Source organism: Ochotona princeps, chromosome 15, assembly GCF_030435755.1.
Source record: "Ochotona princeps isolate mOchPri1 chromosome 15, mOchPri1.hap1, whole genome shotgun sequence".
Classification (NCBI taxonomy): domain Eukaryota; kingdom Metazoa; phylum Chordata; class Mammalia; order Lagomorpha; family Ochotonidae; genus Ochotona; species Ochotona princeps.
Window position 1 is genome coordinate 26,136,324 of NC_080846.1, and position 20,553 is coordinate 26,156,876.

At 41.6% G+C, this 20,553-nt stretch overlaps 1 protein-coding gene across 2 annotated transcripts in view; it reads right to left on the bottom strand.

Moving 5' to 3' along the window:
• Positions 1-5,988: 5,988 nt before the first annotated feature.
• The window catches only part of PTPRB (protein tyrosine phosphatase receptor type B), a 99,746-nt gene continuing 85,181 nt past the window's right edge, over positions 5,989-20,553 (bottom strand). For both annotated transcript variants that reach the window (XM_058673342.1, XM_058673341.1), the window contains 7 exons: positions 20,299-20,375; positions 18,250-18,384; positions 17,167-17,289; positions 16,825-16,988; positions 14,167-14,302; positions 9,392-9,512; positions 5,989-6,707 (listed from right to left, as the gene is read on the bottom strand). In XM_058673342.1, coding sequence (XP_058529325.1) covers positions 6,685-6,707; positions 9,392-9,512; positions 14,167-14,302; positions 16,825-16,988; positions 17,167-17,289; positions 18,250-18,384; positions 20,299-20,375 — 779 coding nt within the window. In that variant the 3' untranslated portion in view covers positions 5,989-6,684. The remainder of the gene's footprint in view (positions 6,708-9,391; positions 9,513-14,166; positions 14,303-16,824; positions 16,989-17,166; positions 17,290-18,249; positions 18,385-20,298; positions 20,376-20,553) is intronic.

Genomic DNA, 20,553 nt, shown 5'->3' on the forward strand with positions numbered 1-20,553 from the left:
CTGCTTCTGAACTTCTCCACTCTTAGTGCTCTTTGTTTCTCTACTTATGTTGTCTTTTTTATTTCTATTGGCATGTCCTAAGACACAGAAACCTTTTGGCCATCAATGACTTACAGCAAGACTAGAGACAAGAAACCATTGCTAGTTCTTTTTTCAAGAGTAAAACAGATGCCAAGTTTCTCCCTGAAGCCAGAGTTACAGGAACAAAAAGGAAAGCAGCATTAATACTCAGACAATTTACCAAATGTTCTTGCATCGGCACATGTGTTCAAACAGAAATTCTTCATGACACTGGTTAATAAAGACAGCTAGTTAGACTTTCAAGAGGACCCATGACAACAGCCGTAATGCAGTCTTGCATTGGGAGAGAGCAAGTGGTCTTCACAAGTGAATCTTCATGGCACAAAGGAGCAGAATGGAGGTCATGTATAGAACTTCCCAAGAAAAGGCATCGGGGTAAGAGAATTCTTAGGGAAGGTAGGTCATGGCGATCAGGTGTCTAGGAAGATCAGGTACAGAGTTTCTATTGAGCTGACTTTACACTGGAATCGACAGAGGAGAACCTACAGAATAGGAGCATCCTACTCTGGGAAGGGACTTGGAGGAATCTGAGTCAGGCTTGGGTCAAAGGAGAGAATTTGGCCCCATGAAGGCCAGGAACAAGCAAAGCTCAGCCCTCATCAACAGTCTTCCAGCATCATGGCAAAATGTTCCTTGGAAGGTAAGGGGTTGGGAGAACTGTAGTGGATGTGGCCTTTGGATTTAGGTCTTCCGGTGAGGAGGTAAATGCTTACTAATTCCTCCTTTGCAGACAAGTTTTTCCAGTTTTCTCTATTATTCAGACCTGCATTTAACCCTTATGTTATGAACGTTTCTTTCTTAAACCATGTCCAGGGCCCAGTGTGGCTGCCAATGGTTAAATCCTTGTCTTCCTTGTGTCAGGATCCTATATGGGCACTGGTTCATGTCCCAGCTGTTCCACTTCCCATACAGCTTCCTGCTTGTAGCCTGGGAAAAGAGTAGAGAATGGCCCAAGCCTTGGGATCTTGCTCCCACATGGGAGACCTGGAAGAAGCTTGTTGCTCTGAACTTCAGATCATCTCAGCTTCAGCCATTGAGGGCATTTGGGGAGTGAACTGGTGGACAGATTTTTCTGTTTTACCCCTTCTTTCTGCTCTCTGTAAATCTGCTTTACCAATAAATATAAATAAATCTTAAAAAAAGAAGAGGGCCAAAGGGCAAAGTAGTAATCCAGAAGTAGATACTGAAGTTCTTTACCAAATGCCATACTGTCTGCCACCATAAGAAGTGTCTGAGGGGCTCATGACCATCTAGCCAGAGAAGCACTACCAAGCATCACCAGCACAGTTGGGAAGGGATGACATTTGGTCACTAATAAACTGTAGAGCTGAAAACAAGAATTTAGCGGGAGATGGTCCAGTGGCAGGTCTATTATATGTACATAATACTCTGGGTGGTTACGCAGCACTTAGAGGACTAAAGGCTAAGATCCATGTGCTTCAGGATAATGGCCTGCAAGATTTTTCTTGTTTAAAATCAGTCACTTTCGACCCTTCTCCTGAGCAGGAGGCTGACACAAATTGATAAATGAGGACCAGGTAAAGAGAAGACAGGACACACTTCTTCAAACAACAGTTTTATTCTTATGAGAATGTGTGCAAAGTACTATATAGGTTTTTGGGGGCACCATTACAAAAATGAAAATATTCAAGCAAATACATAACTTAAATAGACTAATAGAGTTTGTTGGTTCAAAGAGAATTGGTTAGAAACATAATAAGGGTAGATCCTATCATAAAAATAAAACTAGGATCATCAACTGTCAGATTTTCAGAGAAAGTATAAATGAAATAAAAAATATGAAAGTGCTCTATTATAGAACATAATAAATCATATTGCTGGACTTATTTACATTATTTATTTATGCCTCATGCAAATCTAGCAACAGCCAGATGACCCACCATCGACAGTAGTACTACTAGATGCTACCTGATATCCTGAGTATCAGGCCAGGAGCAATTTCCACTCGAAAAGTACATGTGGACTGTCTACTAGCTGTGAAAGAATTTCTACAAGGTAGGAGCCATGAATAGATTAAAGACTTAGCCCATGTCCTTGAAGAAGTTAAAAGCGATCTTAAAGATCTTAGTGTAATCTCCTGTCCACATGGCTGAGACCAGGAAATTTAACGAAGACTAATGCAGACCTGCCCACCAACTTACAGATGTGACATTGTCCAACTCTGCCACCAGCAACTAACACCAACATCCCATGTGTTCCTTTCTTGATGGGATACTTATCTATGCACACAGTTATTAAAACACAACATCTTAAACAAAACCTAAATCTTGCTCTTAGGGTGAGGGTATATTTCTTAAAAGAAATTACTTAAGGCGGAAAGCAGCCATAACTAACCACTCTTGTGATTATTCTAGAAGGGACACATTGCACTTGTCTGATATTATTCACAGTTTTGAATAACTTATTTTATTGTCTTATATAAGACCATGTGCATTGGCATATAGGTTATATAAATAATCTTTGGTAAGTGTGTTAATAGATCTTTTCAGCATACATAAATCTTTACTTAGGACCATTCAATAGCAATTTCCTTATTTAATAAATGTATACATACAATCTTAAAAAATGCATACATTTATTCTGAAAGAGCCTCCCTACATGTCAAGAGTATTCTTTTAGCCAGAAATATTTTCCTCGCTAGAAGCATTTTTAGAATAGAACAGATTTTTGCTGTTATCATGGCTGCATCAAATGCTATCCTGCATTTTAACTAAAATGGCCAAACATTTTCAAAGTAGTCAAGAATATAAGGCAGCACATCCAGAATGCCAAACCTTGTAAATTTATTCAGACACCTGCTTAATTCACAAAGCTAAATGAATCAATTCAATTACTAAACCAGCTAAATAATCTGGCCATCATAGTTGAACTGAAAGACAATGTGTCTTAATGGAAATAAAAGAAATGACAAGATTTTCTGAGAACTGTCTGGTCAGAGAAGAGATGCTGTTTTTTCTTCCTGATATTAGATTCCCTCTTTCAAATATTTCCCTTTATTGCTTTTTTTGCTTGCTTTCTGCAGTCATAGTTTACAGATTTTCCTTTGATATGAAACATGCTTTGAATATATGGTGTGATTCTGAATCTCATGTTAAAAATACTCAGAGAATCAAAATGCATTTGGGCAAACAAGGGCATTTTCCACTTTGCCTCTTTAGGAATGAGGTAGGCTTAGGGCCTACTCACTGTGATTCGGAAGAGAATTAGTCATTTTTTCTTGCCACTCTCTCTTGGATAATCTTTTCTCAATGAAGTGAAACTGGGAAACCCCTTAAACTGATGCCACACACAAGCAGTGTATTACCTATTGGTCTTAACTAGGTCAGGCTTGGTCTGGCCAACAGACTGAACTGAAACCTTAGAGCACTGTAGCATTGGGGCACAGACAGTGTCATTCGTAGTCATACAAACCTAGCTTTATGATTTCCAGCATCAAAGAATTCTAAGGGAGAATGTTTAATCTAAGAAGCTGGAGCTGTAGACATGAACCAGTGTGAAGTGAAAGATGCAATGTCTATTTTTGTATGCCTGGACATCTGCTCAGTGGTTTCAAGTTATTATCTGCCGTCCTTTTTGGCTCTTTCCCCAAATTACATTCATTAAAGACCCTCCCAAATACAATTTTCCCAAAATGTATGTGCTATAACCATTTTTGTATTAAAAATGAAATCAAGTTCATCTCTTTTATACTCTGGAAGCTATAAAATTATATTAATGGGTATGAAGAAATAAGATGAACTGGCAAAGCAGACACATTCAACAGAGAAAAGGGGGCAAGTAGTGAAATTGTGGGACTTGGGAGTGTTAAAAGGTGTGGAATTACCTAGGACAAATACGTGCAAGCTGGGACAGAGACTAGCCTTTGAGAAAACCTGATTCAAAAGCTGAACAACTGTTTGCATTCCAAACAACAGAATATTAATACAGAATTGATTTAATGAGGGGAGATTAAAGGAGTTAATTACAAAGAATTGGGATAAATAATTATTAAGATGCAAGACGTGAATTCCAAGACATGAAGCTCAAAAGCACTTTGAAGCCTGATGATTGAAGAGTACCACACAGGTGCACAGATAGGAAATGGAGTGTTTATCAAGACACAGCACATGAGGCAATTAAATGAAGATAACATCCTCCTGAGCTGTATGTCACGGAAACCTTTTTCCTCCCCTCTTAAATGTAAGGAATAGATCACAATATTTTGTATTTAGTTTTTCTGGGAGCTAGAGGAAACAGTAAAATATTTGTTGCTAAGGAGATTTAAAATTAGATGTAGAGTAGGGATAACTATTTCCTGTCTTAGACTGAAAGAACGCACAATTTTCTCTTGTGTTCATTTCCGTAATTCTGATTCTACCCCAGATGTTGTCATAGAATTTGAGTGATACTTGCTGTCACAAGTGTGTGGGGTTTCTTTGGTTTTAGTTCTTGGCGTGTGCGGAGATTGCTCTCTCGTCCACCCCCAGCGGTTTGCTGCTGAAGCGGCCTCGGCACTTGGCAGTGTCTGGCCTATGGAAGGTTGCTTCTATCCTAGACTGACTTGGTTAGTTCATTTCCTTGCTGATGCTCTCTTTTAAGCTCAATTGAAAACAGTAACACTAATCATAACTTCATTGTTATGACACATTTTCTTTATATGAGTAGAAATATGTAGAATCTTCAACAGTGTCTAGCCAAGTTGCAGGCACTTTTCTGTAAGTTTTTGAGTGGATGAAGAATCAAGAATGCAGCTATTGTACAGATACTCATGTGCTTTGCACAGTTAAACAATCACATGTGCTTTGCAGCTGTGGATAAAAATGGTTTTCTTTCTTGGTATAGAAAAGGTGATTCCTAGTGGACACTACACCTCACTACACCTCTGACCTGTTTTCTCCCTCATGGTTCATCTGCCACGTTTAACATCTCTTTTCCTTTCTAGAAGGCTCTCTGGCTGTGTAGAAAGTTCTGATGAGAAAGTCCAGCACATGTCATTTCACAAGGGCACAGAGTTCAATCAAAACTGTGAAAACTTGAAACCTCTGAATAACTTTTCACCTTCATTCTGAGCGTATATTTCCAGTTTTTAATTTTTTTTTAAAGTAAACTTCAAATAACACTGGGAATTTTCCTAGAGTGGATCTAGGGTTATATAATTATAAACACCTAATTATCTCAGGTATGGCTGATGCTCTATTCCTGTGCCAAATACATTTTCATTAAATGAGTGTTACATTTAGGATTCTATGACATGTAGAAAAGTAGATACTTTAAAAAGAAATGCAGTCTTTGCACAAATGAAACTGAGGTCAATAAAAACTCATTGGGAGAAAAAGACATACATGTCTAGTTCTTTTGTCAGATGGTCATGAACATTCCCTGCTGATGGTTTTTCAGTCTTCTCCAGGAACAGTCTTAGAATTGGATTTGATGTGGGCAGTGCCCACTTTCATTGAAATTTTCATATTGAAAAGAAGACACAAATACTTGGGGGAGTATGTAGTGCTTTTTTATATGTTAAATGCAACTTTCTCTGGCCACATTGTTAACTCATTGTTTTACTAAAGAAAAAGCATTTTAGAAAATTCTGAAGTAAGGAACACTGAATTTTTGTTTGCTATTTGCTTTTAAATTGATCGTATATAATGTTGAGACATTTTTATAAAAATATTTCCTTTGCGACCTTTAATTAGGAGCATAATCTGCTGCTATCATCTTCTGAGAGGGAAACCGAGTGTGACTGTCATGAAGGGACCTTGTGGGAATGCAGACCAGGGACACAAGACAGACTCTTGTATGAGCATAAACCAACACATACAATGCAGTCCTCGTGTGCATGTCCACACTCCACACTGAGAAATCAGTGGGACAAGCTCTCATCACCACCAGGGGGACTTCGTCTGTGAGACTTCTGACCAGGAGTGCAGATGGCATTCTTCATTCACCACCGCTCTTTGGATCATTCTCCATCAACACCCTCAACCCTGCAGTCTGGGCTTGCACTCCAAGTTCCACAGCTCTTGAGCTGCCCATTTTGGTAGTAGAACAAAGCTAGAGCAATGAGGGTAAGGCAGAGCCACTCTGCTCTGTGCTGCCTAATTCTTCTTTCCTCCCTCTGACCCCATTTATGTTCTAGTATCAGACAGATCACCTTTGGATCTTGAGACTCACAGGGCAGTGATGCTGTGACGTTCACCAGTCACTCTGGCCCTTGACGCTCTCCAGTGAATATCAAGACAGGTAACAAACACGCTCCAAAGATTGTCTCTGCAACCACCTCCAGACACGAGGTTGGATTCGTTTATGCAGAACAAGTTCTTGGATACTTTAGTGTGCAAAAATAGTATTATATAAAGCTTAACATTAAGCATTATGAAAAAATACATATTTACAGAAGTAACTACAAAATACAGCTATGTACAATAACATCAGTTACCTTTAAATTACATAAATTCTTTAAAATTCTCCAGATTAATAAATTATACATAGTATCAACAGAAATAACTGGGACCTCTGTAGGGCATGGAGCAGGCTGGTTCTTTTGTTTTGTGTTTTTAAATCACACAGTGAATAATTTTCATCCAAGAAATCTTCGGCACACTCTCAATGCCTTGCATAGACTGCATCTGAAAGGAAGGATGAAGTAATTAGATGCAGAGGTAGGGGGTATCAGACTTGTTTTGTTTATCAAACTTGCAAGTGGGAAACACCTGCAGGCGTAAGGAAGGCTCAGTATGGCTTAGGATGAGACTGTCCCTTTGGGGGCCAGGTCATACTGTTCAGAAACAGAGATGATCAGATTGGGAAGGTACTAGTAGGTTGGCTGCCGTTTCTGGTTTCACAAATAAAGCCACTGGCCCAGGGAGGCAGAATAACTCAGAGATAAACAGCTTGTTGATGCTAGTTAGTTCCAGCTTTTAGGGGAGTCTGATGGTTATCCTTTTCTGTCCTAGAGGACTCGGTATGCCCCCCGATATAGCTTCCTGTACAGATTAATATAAAAAGATTCTCAAATAAATCAAAACAAGACAAAGGAATCTCTGTGATCCTCCCATACTTTCCTCCATCCTGGAGTTCCTTAAAGAATCTGATGTGCAAAAACCACCATTTACTGTACAAATAAACTAAGAAGTAATGGTTTATATCACAAAGCGGTGATCTGATTTGCAAAGGATTCTCTAAATTTAGTCCTCTGTGCCTTACAGTTTAGTAAATATTTAATGAGCTGGCTAGGTGGGTGGCTACAAGAAAGTTCTTCAAAAATTCCATGGAAAATGCAAATTGGGAACAAACTATGCATGGATTCAACATTTTTTTTGCACCAAAAATAAGCTTAGCATTCCATTTTTCCATGAACTTCTTGAAATTCCCTTGCATAGGATTCAAAGGACAGAAAGCCAGAGACACTGCCCATTGAAAGTCATGGAAATGAAGATAGTGCAGTTCTGAAATAATGTTTGTCAGAGAAAAATTATCTGAGTTAAACATCAAGATCGGTCCGCAGGGAAGGAATGGAGGGCTCCTGCCAGCAGCTGGATGATGAAATCGTAGTGAAGGGAGTCCTCTAGTCTCCACCAGGCCTTTAGAGAACAGTGGCCCAGCCAGAACATTGAAAGCAGCCTTGAGGCGGACCTGGGCCAGCACCATCTAGGAAAGGCTCTCCAGAATCCATGACTTACTCAAACTGTGAGAAGGTGAATACTGAGGGAACCCACTCAATCTGGTGTTAATTTGTTAGGCAGAAATGGGTAACTCAATGTGCAATGTCCTATACCTTCACAGCTGCAACTAGCCTATGTGATAATGATGTCTTAATGATGTTTCAAAATAGGAAGAGGCATGGAGACCCTTTTTATCAATCAATCTTTAAAAATTATTTTAGAGATTTACATATTTACTGATAAGGTAGAGCAACACACACACACACACACACACACACACATACACACACACACGCCCCTGCTGATTTACGCCCCATCCCCTCCGCCAAATGGCTACAACAGTCAGGGCTGGGCCAGGTTAAAGCCAGGAGCTTGGAATACCATCAGGGTCTTATAGGGACCTAAATACTTAATTTACCTTTCAGTACCTTCCCAAGCACATCAGCAAAGCTGGATCGGAAACAGAGTAGCTGGGACTTCAGCTGTCACAATGATATAGAATGCTGGCATCACAAGCAGTGGCCTAACTCACACACCAGCCACATAGCTATTAATTATTGCTCAACAAGGGTTTTGAACGTTTTATACTTTTATTTTCATTGGAAAAATGTCAGTTGAGAGCAGTAAATGTTTGATCTAACAGTTAAAATGCTGGTAAGAACATCTCTGCCCTCCTCGAAGTGCCTGGTTCAAGTGCCATAAACCTCCAACTCCCTAATTCCAATTTCCATCTAATGCAAACACCAGGAGGCAACAGGGAATGGCTCAAATACTTGTCTTTCTGCTACTCATGTAGGAGACCCAGATGGAATGTCAAGCTCCTGACTTCACCTCAATCCTGAACTCCTTAAGCATTTGGGAGTAGGTCAGGGCATAGGAGTTCTTTATCTATATCTATGTTTATCATCTCTCTCTCTGCTTCTTAAAATAAGTAACAACATTTAAAAGTATCTCATGTAAGCTCTAGAAAATTTAGAAAATATATAAGATGTACAAAAACCATATTCTTCTATTATTCAAGAATACAGTTGTCTTTTCTGTTTCTTCTATGAATGTCTATGTTTTATGTCCTGCTTTTGTTATTTATAAGAGCAGCACTGATACTGCAATACCATCAAAGCTGTCTTTTTCAGCGTCTGCATTGTAGTCTAATAACTGAACACACTGTGGTGGGCTTAGTTTTGTATTGTTAAAAGTTAGAATTTTTCACTAGAGCTTTTAATTAGGAAAAATGTCATGCTTAACTTCATGCTTGTTTTTATGATTGTAAGAGAAAAATCTTATTTTGGGTCTCAAGATAAGAATATATTAAAGCTTCTGCTATTTTGACTGTCAAGATATGTATTTTTTTTTTGCAAGAGGATTTTGCATTTTGAACTCCCAGTTATGATTTCAAAGCTTGTCCCTGGTAGTGAGGCAGTTTTTGGAATAGAAACATTAAGGAAGACCTCAGTCAGGGGGATGCGAGGCTGAGGGAAAGAGATGCCAAATGGAACAGCTGCTTCAGTGAGGGAGCCTCCTCCCCACGTGGCTTCTGTTCCCTGTTGCCACTATCTGGGTGCAAGAAGACATGAATAGGATGATGTTGGAAGAGCTTCGTGATGGCTTCCAGATGACTGCATTACACTGTTAGTGGAGTATGATCTTACCTCGGTGGTATTCCGGATTCACATTTTCGTAAATTGGAAACAAGGGATTTTCCTGTTCACTTCGTAGCTTTCTGGCTCTGAGGACATCTCTTACACATTGATGTAAATACACATACTGGCACTGTGGATAAACATGAGACATGTCAGGGTAGGGCCCTTTGCTTTCTCCATGCAGAAGAGTCAGTGATGGGTTCTCTGTAGTTAACTAAGTTTTTGGTCATTGCTTCACTGATGGTCTCTGGTATGTAAAAGCAGGAGTGCTTTTTAAATTACCGCTGCAAAGGTAACAGGCAGAGAGTGGGGCTTCTCTGCCTGTTAACATGCATACATTTGTATCCAGGATATTCTGTGAGTCCCCTAGAACAGTGTCTGGTTCCTTTAAATTAAATTGGTGAATGAATGACAAATAGCATGCTATGCACATTAAATAAAGTGTCTCACTTAATGATTTCCAAAAGGTCATGAAGTTGATATACAAACTGAGCCTCAGTTGTTAAGTAATTACACAGCAAAGTAACAGGACTAAGGATTCAAGTATTCACCTTCATTTCATCTATACTAGGTTTTTAAAAGATGGAATCTTAATTTCATTACATTACTGAATGATAAAACAATTTAACTGCATACTCTGTTGTCTTGTTCTCCTTGTTTTGAGAATTTAGCAAGAAAAAAAAAAAGAGAGAGATGTGCATGATAAACCCTGTGGGACTGTCAGCTATTTGAATGCAGGGTCAGTGTCCCACTGATGCCTGTTCTCTCCGCATCCAAGCCAGCACATGGAAGAATCTCAAAGATGCTGACTGCAGAGAACTAGAGTTGCATAGTGAGTACAGATGTACCTGTCAGCTCTGCGGGTATTAACTGCTTTTGAAGAACAAACATCTACCGGTCAACGCGTTAGCTCCATAGAGTTAGAACCACAGATCCACCGTAAAGACCTCCACCAACAACGGTGTCTCAGACCTGGACACACACACTTGAGCATTTGGTCCTCTTCCTTCCTGCCACTTGAGCTCTGAAGAAGCTCTGACCTGGAATTCTGTGGTGTGGCCTTAGACCTTAGTGTTGGGCTCCTCTCCAGGGCATAGCTAGCAACTGCTCAGAGTGCCAGGAGTGAGGAGGCTGAGAGGGAAGGGACATCATGTGATGGTGAGTGAATCTGCACCGAAACTCTGACTGGGCTTGGCTGAAATGTCAAGACTTCTTGATATCTCTATTTATCCATCTGCAGAACAAGGAGCCCATGCTGTCTTACCAACATCTTCTGTCTACTGAATGGCAGAAGGCTTCCTGTTAATGTCAATTAAGTGGGCATTGAAAAATAGTTCTGGATTCCAAGCTCAAGTATCAGTGTATTCAGCCTTAGTGTATTTTTTAAATTGATATAGAAGATAAAAATGTATCAACTTTTAAATGTAGACGAGGATGTATTTTTTTTTTTGCATGGTACTGGCCATTGTCCTGTAGACAATGGAAATGATTACAAATATCTATTCATGGGCTTTAGGTCTGGGATAATCAACAAATTATGACATGTTAAAAAAGGCAAGTCAATTAGATTGAGGTCTATCTTAATTATTCTTGGCTTTTCCATTCACAGACCTGCTCATGAGTATTTTATATCACTTCAATCTTGAAAATTTTCGGAAGGTACTATCCTGAGAACAAATGTTAATATAAAACAGGCTCTTAAAAAATCATTTTAAAAGTGATCCGCTAAACTACAGACGAACACCTACCTATCTCATTACTCAAAAACTAACTCATATTTCCAGTTCTAGAATAGTAAAATTACTTTGGGATCTTAAAGCTAAGCCATGAATGAATTCTAGTACATCTATGGTATGGTCTCTTCATAAACTATTCAACAATTATCTACCCTGGGTGTTGAAACTACTTAATATTCATTAATTTGCCTTGCCTTAAATATAAATTCTTTTCCCAACAGAATATCCCTTTGAAAATGATTACTACTAAAACCATCATATTGTTAATGAGGTCCTCACTTTTTTCTTAGTGAGAAGTAGATCAACTCTAGCATATGAACTTAAGATCATACAACAGCATGTTTTGTTTATTGAAACAGTCTTAGCTTGGTGTCAACACATCTAGCTCCACTCAATTTCTCCAATATTTATAGTACAGGATAATTTCCAGAGGATTATACTTAATAGTCATTCATTATCTCTAAGTGCATAGTTTAGCAGAATGGCAGGCATGAACAAAGATGTGTAAGACGATAAACGTAAGATGAATTGTATATAAAGCTTCACAGAGAAGAGAAAGCTAGGAACCCGCTAGGTTCACTTTTTAAACTATATTTTATTACTGTTATTATTATTTTACAATATGGTTCCATAGGCTCTGGAATTTCCCCCAAATCTCCTCCCCTCACTGATTTCCCCTATATTAGTACAGTAGTATAGTCCTTCATAAACAGCCACATGTCAATCATTCTGCTATGTAAGTGTAACCTTACACTGTAGGTATGGACAATGGCCTAGAGTGCAGTGTCCTATTGTCAAGATGTATTTAACAGTTGCTTTGGAAGTCCATCTTTGGTTTGGAAGTAGACTTGCACACTACACTGCATCTTTACCACTGGCTATGAGAGTTTCTATTACACAGTTACTGTATTTTGTCTTAAATGAAAAGCCATAAACCAAAACTAACAACAGGAACAGTCATAAAAATTTCACAATAACATGAAGTTAAATAATATGCTACTGAGTAACCAATATGTTACTGAATAAATTAAAAAGAAAATCAAAAGCCTTCCTGAGGAAAGCAATGCTACTGTATGAACTATGTGTCACTGAAGAAATGAGTGGGGAAAAAGTTTTTGAAGAAATGAAATTAAAAACAAAAACAAACATATCAGATCCCATGAGATGTAGCAAACACAGTATTAAAAAGGACTTTTATCATATCTCCCCTCCATTGTCACTATGTTCACTTTTTGGGCAGAGACAAACTGACAAAAATTTGAGCAGCAAAGTAGGACATTTCATATGATATAGATAACATAAAAGTGCATCTATTCTTTGGAAATCTTACAAAGACTAAAAAAGCTGAAAGGGAGGTAGTATGCGTCATGGGAAGCTTTCAGGACAATTTCCCGAGAGGAACCCAAGATCCGTAGTCCTACAACAGTACATTATTTCCTTCCCACAGGAGAGATGAAATCGACTGTATCACCTGTGGTTTAACCAGTTCCTGCTTTGCCTGAGTTTTTCTCTCTTGTCTGGCTGCAAATTGGCAGTAAGGCAGGCCAAAAGAAGGACCACACTTGCAAATCTATGCCTCTTGTTCAGGAGTCCTGTTTTATATATTATATATTCACAAAAATTGTGAAGCACTGCATTTCTTCGCATCCCAAATGAAGGTAGAAGAAAGTTGATGCCAGTTATCACCAGGGGCCTAGAAAAACCACAGGAGGAGTTGGGGAGCCCTTCCTGCTCTGCTGGAACAAATGCTCCGGGAAGGAGAGTGACTCCACTTCCCAATCCACTTCCATTCCATTTCCAGGTAAACCAGGCAGGCTCTCAAGCATTTAAAAAGTGTAGAAGAAGCCGACCATTGTCAGGGGCTTAAAATAAGACAGATAATGTAGATGTACTGTTTGAGATCTTATTTAGTTTTTTTTTTAAAGATTTATTTATTGTATTACAAAGTCAGATATACAGAGAGGAGGAGAGACAGAGAGGAAGATCTTCCATCTGATGATTCACTCCCCAAGTGAGCCGCAACGGCCGGTGCTGCGTCGATCCGAAGCCGGAAACCTGGAACCTCTTCCAGGTCTCCCACATGGGTGCAGGGTCCCAAAGCTTTGAGCCGTCCTCAACTGCTTTCCCAGGCCACAGGCAGGGAGCTGGATGGGAAGTGGAGCTGCCGGGATTAGAACCGGCCTCCATATGGGATCCCGGGGCGTTTAAGGCGAGGACTTAGGCCGCTAGGCCACGCCGCCGGGCCCAAGATCTTATTTAGTTTTAAAAAGGGGGATTGGAGGAGAGAAAATTTTCATTTTACTACAATATTTATTTCATTATGATGAAAATAATCAAATTTGATTCTGATCCAAGGAGGGGAATTCACTTAACTTTAGCAGACCCTAAATTAGTAGGGATATATAAGGTGTTACAACTTGAAGCTAGCGCAATAAGTTGAATAGATTTATTTATAAGGATGAGGACGCACACCAGTGCTGAGCTTTCCATGCTGACCTGGTCAAAGAGGGCTTAGCGTCAACTGTGGACCTCCGTTGTCTAGTTTGGAGATAGGATGTATTACTCTCTTATTTGGTTATTACAAAAACTGAATGGGTTAATTTGTTCAAAGGTGCCCTGCTAATGTCAAAGGGCTGCAAAAGGGAGGCATCTACTTTCATAATTGATGAAATATTCCCTGTTGTCTCCAGTGATGGGGGTGCTGGTAGAGGGGGCAGAGCCAAGGGAGAGGAGAGATTGGAATCTTCTTCCTTTTTCCCTATTGATGCTCCTGATCTCATCCATCAGCCTATATTAAAATTATCTCCAAGACAGTCTGTCCTAGCCATTCCCCTGTGGATAAATGCACTGATAAAAAAAAAATCAATCCACGTTCCTACTACCTAAATGAATTCTTTCTTGAACTGGGTAACAAACTTTGTAAAGATAAAGACTTACATCATCCTCAGAGTTACTGTGATTTGATTGAAAAGAACAAGTGCTAGAAAATATTTCTGTTTAGTTCCGCTTAAAGGGAGTGATTTGCGTCCTTCGGCGGATCACACTTACCTCGGTCTGGACCATGTGAACCCGGTGAAGTCTCAGGTCGTGCACTGCTCCATAAATGTCCACAGAGTCTTTGGAGTCCAGTTGCTGGAGGATTCGGTCCAGTGCAATAAAGGTTCCAGTCCTACCCACTCCAGCACTAGGGAACAATGGAAAATGAGGACTGTGCCTTTTAATGCAACTTGCCTCATAAGCTTGCATCCAGAAACTGTATAGTCTTTCTTTGCTCCTTCTAAGCTATGGGGGGAATACATACAAATTCCTCTGTCTCAATGTATTCTCTATCTTAAAGAAGTATGACCTAGAACCCAGACTTTCCTCCCTGGCCCTTCTCTCCCCACCCTCTCAAGGATAAGTAATGTGGAGCATTTGTTGCATTTCACTTCAACACATTTTTTTATATTTCTCCTATGTACACGAGTCCATACACAATATAGTTGATGAGTTAAAGATTTACCGAATAATGATATCTATTATTTAGACTTTGGCCAACTTTTCAGCTCATTGCTGTTTCTAGATTTATTCATGTGGCTACATGTAGATCTAATTTCCCGTCTTACATTATTTTTTTACGTGAGGCAGAGGAGTGGAGAAAAGTGGAGGAGGAGCAAAGAATGATCTCATTTCCTTGCTTACTACTCAGAAGCCTGCAATGGCTAGGACTGGGACAGGCAGAGGCTGGAAACATGATGCAAGTTTTCCACATTGAGTGGCAGGAAGCCACTTACCTAAGCCATCACTACCATCTCCCAGGGTCTGTTTAAGCAGGAAACTGGGGTCAAGAACCTGGACCAGGAAGTGAACCCACGTATGGGATACAGGCACCTTAACTGCTAGACTAAATGCATGTTCCCTGTAGACTTCATTTAACTTAAGTGTTTTGTAGAGTTAAAGACTGCTTGCTACTCCATTCTTCACTGAGAGGCAATGAGATTGATTTTAGTTTTTCCTTTGTTAACATCATTGTGCATGTGAAGAGCTTTCTTGAAACTTGTAATGAATACTTCAACTTTGCCAAAGTACCCCTTAAAGTGCTTGTGCAATCTGGGGATTTTTGATGCACATAATTGTAAGACAAAGAAGACAGGTTCACTGGTATTCCTGGATGGAAATGTCTGTCATTCTTAAGAAAGCAAGGAAGCTCTTAAGTGCTTCCCATTTCTGTGAGAAGCATCAGGGGTCCAATGACATATAAAAGCAGGGCTCCTAGGGTGCTGGGCTGATTGGGAGCAAATGAGTACACTTGACATTTCTCTTAGTGTAGCAATTCCCTGCTCTTTATTTATTAGTGCCATTCAGTTAGGGCTATCAAAGTGTTGCTGCAAACATTAATTAGCTAAACACCAGGCTCCCCAGAGAGAGATTGCTTGTTAGGTTGATTTTATGCGAAGACTGTCTGAAGCAAAGACAAGTCAAGAGAGAAACTTAAAAGCAGAATTGGGTGCCGCAGATGGCAAGTGCTAGGCTGTGGTTTGAAGGTTTGTGTCCCTTCCTGAACTCGTGTTGAAAACTAACCCTTTTACAATAATATGAAGAAGCAGGGTCTCCGAGAGATAATTAGCCCAGTGGACTCCATCCTTAGAGATGGGATTAGTGCCTTATAAAGGAGCTAGGCAGAACTAGCTGGGTCCTTAAGTGGGCACACAATCTTTGTTCTCTTTGAAGCATGAAAAAACAAGGCACTATTGTGGAAGCAGAAACTGGGCACTTAACAGGCACTGAATCTGCTTCTGCCTTGCTCTTGGACCTTTCAGCCTCTGTAAACCCTAAAGTTGTTTGCAAAATACCCTGTCCGTGGTGTTCTGTTTAAGTAGCACACATAGTGAAGAAATGCTACCAGTCCTGAAAGGAAGTCTAGGATGAGGATCTTCAAAAAAAATTTTTTTTATTTGTTTTCATTTTATTTGACAAGAAGACAGGGAAGGAAGCTGGGAAAGGGAAAGAGATCCTGTTTGTTAGTTCTCTCCCACAATGCCCTGAACAGCCAGGCTAGGCCAGGCTGAAGCTAGGACACAGGAACTCTATCTAATATCTAAGGCTCCTACCTCCTACCTGGGTATCAGGGACTAATGCAGTGTAGCCATCACCTGCTTCCTCCCAGGACATGCATTAACAGGAAACTGAAATCATGAGTGGAACCGGGATTCAAATCAGGATGTGGGCGTCTGAACTGAAGTGACTCAAATTACTGTGCAAATGCCTACCACAAGAATAAGGGTATTGAAGGTGGGTGAAGCTCATATAAGACGAGAAAGGTGAAGCCATTATGCAGAGCAAACATGTCAAAAGCTGGAATAAACTTGAGTCACCTTTCAGGCTAGGGAGGGAGGGGGTTGTAGGGAACTTGGATGGAAGGTCAGATGGGGGGCATAGGAAATCACTTTGGGCTTTGCATTTCATACAGTGGGAAAATATGCGAGAGGGGGGAGAGAAATGAGGTGAGAAGTGTGAGAGCTGAAAAAGGTAGGAAAAAAGCCAGAGAAGAGTGAGGTTGGAGAGGAGGGGAAGGAATGTGATAGAGTACCCTGGTGGCAGGGCAGGCCAGTTGGTAGGAGAAAAAGGCTTCACCCAGCTGACTCCCCCAGCTTAAACCTTCGGTCAAACTGTAGGGCACAACCCACTTTGCACCGCCATTTTACTGTCTCTCAGGTCACCAGTTACCTGCAGTGCACCACAGTGGGTCCGGCACCCGGGCTCCTGTTGATATAGTCCCTGACAGTTCTCACAAACTGAATCAGGGACTGGGTGGTCTCTGGGACTCCATGGTCTGGCCACACCGTGTAGTGAAAGTGGCGGATGAGTCTGTGTGCGTCAAGCTGTTCCTCCTGTAAGATGAGAGAATGGCGCATAAGAGGAGGACCACCATGGGCCTTCCAAATAGTCAGCTGTGCCATGGAGGTGCGTCTAGGGGCTGAAACTGCAGGACAGCCTGCACACATGGATTTCATGAAGCTCCATGTTTCCAAGTCGGGGTGTTCAATGAAGCTGAGCAGAGCAACGTACACTGCATATCTTAAACTCCCTGATGGTCCACTCAGGTAGCACAGACTCTGAGACCATCTGCAGGATAAGGTCCCCGTAGTAGAGGGAATCCTGGTCCGCTGGCCAGTAATGGTCACACTTCACCTAGGAGAGGACAGAGAGAAAAACAGTGAGCCTGGAAACATGAGTCCTTCACTAAGCCGGACTGTCCCTCCTTGTCAAGCCTGCTGGAGTCACAAAGGCAGGGTCAGCCGCTAGAGCAACTTTGCCACTGACTGGGAACCTGCTCAGGCTCTCTGCTGCAGCTGGGCTGCTGTGCCAAGTGAAGGTGAGACAGCTCCTAAGGAGCCACTCTGGGCATCTGGGATTCATTCGCCTTGCAGGCACACTGGTTCATGGCTGGAGATTTGAGGATTTTTAAATTGACTTCTTTAGCTTTCCAGATCCATATGCACACATACTGTGGCTACAATTTGTTGTTCTGAAGAAAGATCTCACTTGCCTTCCTAGCCCTGTTTCGTTCCTATTTCTCTATCATTCGTCCAGCCTGGGCCATGTGCCAGGAGATCTGGGTGATGCCAGGGCATTTAGCTAAGCTCGCCCTTTGCATGTGCAGAAGCAGGACAAACAAGAGTATGAACGTTTACTGAGCACAGACACTGAGCTCTTATGTGTAATCTATTTTAATCCTTGGATAACTGTATAGAGCAAAGGATTCTGAGTGCATTACATGAGGTTTGGTTCATTAGTATGGAGGGCTCTTTGATTTTGTGTTTTGTGGATGCTGCCCAAAGCTCATCTCTTTCCTGAGAGCAGGGATGAACCCACGGACTCCGGCAGGCTCTCTGCATGGCCCACTTGTATAATGGAGCCAGGTAATCTTTCTGTGTAATGATCACTTTCAGTAACCCAGTCCTCAAGTGGAAACACCTTCAACCCACAATCAGAGTGGGACAGCTCCTAGATTTACTGCTAGCGTCTCCTTTCAATGAGCAGCTTCATTCCCTCATCGTAGTCTAGGTGATCCCGACTTGGTTCTGTGGGGTTTTACATTGGATGGTGGGGTAGAATCCCACGGGGATGTTGGGAAGGCTGTTGACTCACCCGGCCCTTCTCCACACACTGCGTCACCATGACAATGTTGTGAACATTCTGCTCCCACGCCATTTTCCAGAAGTCATCTTTGGTGCCAGGAAGCGGTCCCTGAGTAGCAATGTATTCTCTTCTAAAATTGTTGCCCTGTGGGGAATTTACAGTGCGAAGGTCAGAAACAATGGGCCTCTTCAGAGCTGTAAACAAAGAGTCGGCTCCACAGATCAGGCGATGTGGGGGGCTTGGCTGGGCCCTGGCCTGAGAAAAAGGAGCTCACTCAAGTTCCAAGGCTCAGGAGCAGGAAGAAGAAAGGCCAGACATCAGACTGTTGTCGAAGGCACGCTCCCTCTTACCAGGCCGGATCTTTTGTAAAAGGCAGAAGAGGACACTGCAGAGATCTACACATCACTTTCCCGGCAGTGTTGCTGTGCTTGTGTGTGTGTGTGCACGCATGTGCATGCAGTCGGTATGAGAATGATTTCCATCAGGCTTTTCCCTAGTTGCTCTAACAGGAGTTGCAGTCATTTGGGGGTAATTAACATTAGGATAATTTAGTAAGAGAGGTCATGTGAGGGAAGCTCTGTGGCAGAGAAGCCACTGTTTGCTGAGAACACTGACCATGCAATGTGCAGTGGGTCAGGATTTCCACAGCTCTCATTTAATCCTATCCACAGGTATATGGGATAAGGTACGTTGACCCCCTCATTGTATACTGCAGCAGCAAAAATGTTACTTGTAAATCTTAGTTGAGGCCCTTTCTTTCCCTGTTTTTCATGATGTCTGTGTTATGTCATCTGGCTTTTGCCCATTCTAACACTGCCTCTGCTCTCTCTAATCCTTTGCTTTGCAATGACCTGCTGCCTGAGTCCTCCTTCATCTGTCTCTCTGTTGGGTGACAGCCTACACCTAGATATTATGTAACAACCTAGTGTGGTCTTCAGACTAGCACACTGAGGTCATCAGGCAACTTGTCAGCAATGCAGGATGCCAGACCCAGCCTTAGCTCCTTATGAATTAGAATGGAAATGTTTATGTGAAAGGCCGGTGTGGGTAAAGGGGGTAGAGCTCTTCCATCTACTGGTTCACTCTCCAAATGCCTGCAGTTAACCAGTGCCAAGCTGAAGCCAGGGACCCAGAATTTCATCCGTGCCTTCCGTATGAGTAGAAGGGACCCAAGCCCTGAAGCGTCTGCTGTCTTTCCAGAGGCATTAGCAGGAAGCTGGATTGGAAGCAGAGTGGCAAGGCACTCTGATTTGGGGTGCCGGTATCCTAAGCAGTGGCTTAATCTGCTGCGCCACAATGCCCACTCCCTAGAATGGTAACTATAATAAGATCTTCAAATGATGCTGACGGAAGTGTAGGTTTCTCATGGCATTGTCCTGTCATTTCCTGATGCCTCAACTGTTCTAAAAGTTCCTTTAGGGTCAGAATCCTATCTGATCCTATTACTCTAAACAGCTCAATGTTTGACTGAGAGGCACTCAATAAATATTTAAGGAATTAGTGGTTTAAAGTAAATCTGATTATCTTTAATTTTCAGAGGAGGAACTAGACACAAATTGCGCAGGGTTACAGAGTCAGCATGGTGCAGAGGTGGGATTTAAACCTGAATTGACCTGGCCTGTAGTGTGCTGCAGGAAACTGGCAAGATGCGAGGCAGAGTCAGAGCCTAAAGGTTGAATACAACCTTTGAGTTGCGCCTGTGGGTTTCCAAAAACCCAGATGGAATGGGATCAGCTTCCCTAAAGAGGTAGCCTGGGCAGTGGAAGACCATTTTCTTCAGGGAGCTTTTGTCTTGGCGAAGGACTACTGAGAGAAAACAACCCTAAAAATGTGTCCTTACTCACTTTAATTTTTATGTGACTACAGCCATGGTGAAAAATAAGGCTTAGCAGTGATTGAACAGGATATTCTGTGTCTTACGACAATCAGGTATGGTCTTCTGCAAAGCCCACCAACATTCCAGATCTGAGAAAAGTGAAGGCAGACAGAAAGGCATCCCCATGGTGGCTGCCCATCAAAGCTTCTTCCCAGGCACCAGGGGCCTCATGGTTAACTTACAGGGATGTAGCTGGCATTGATGTAGTCTGAGCAAGGATCATCATCCACATTGGACAGCTTCACTCGAGAGGCATCATCTGGAAGGAAGTTGATGAAGGGATTTTTACTGGATCTTGGAATGTGTGTTATTAGATGATACCTTGCCTTGGTTTTCTTTTTTACTGATGAGGCTCATACAGAATGACTAACTTGCCACACGGTGCATAGGTGAGCCATACACAGTCACGCAGGAGACAATGGGAAGCCTCATTTATG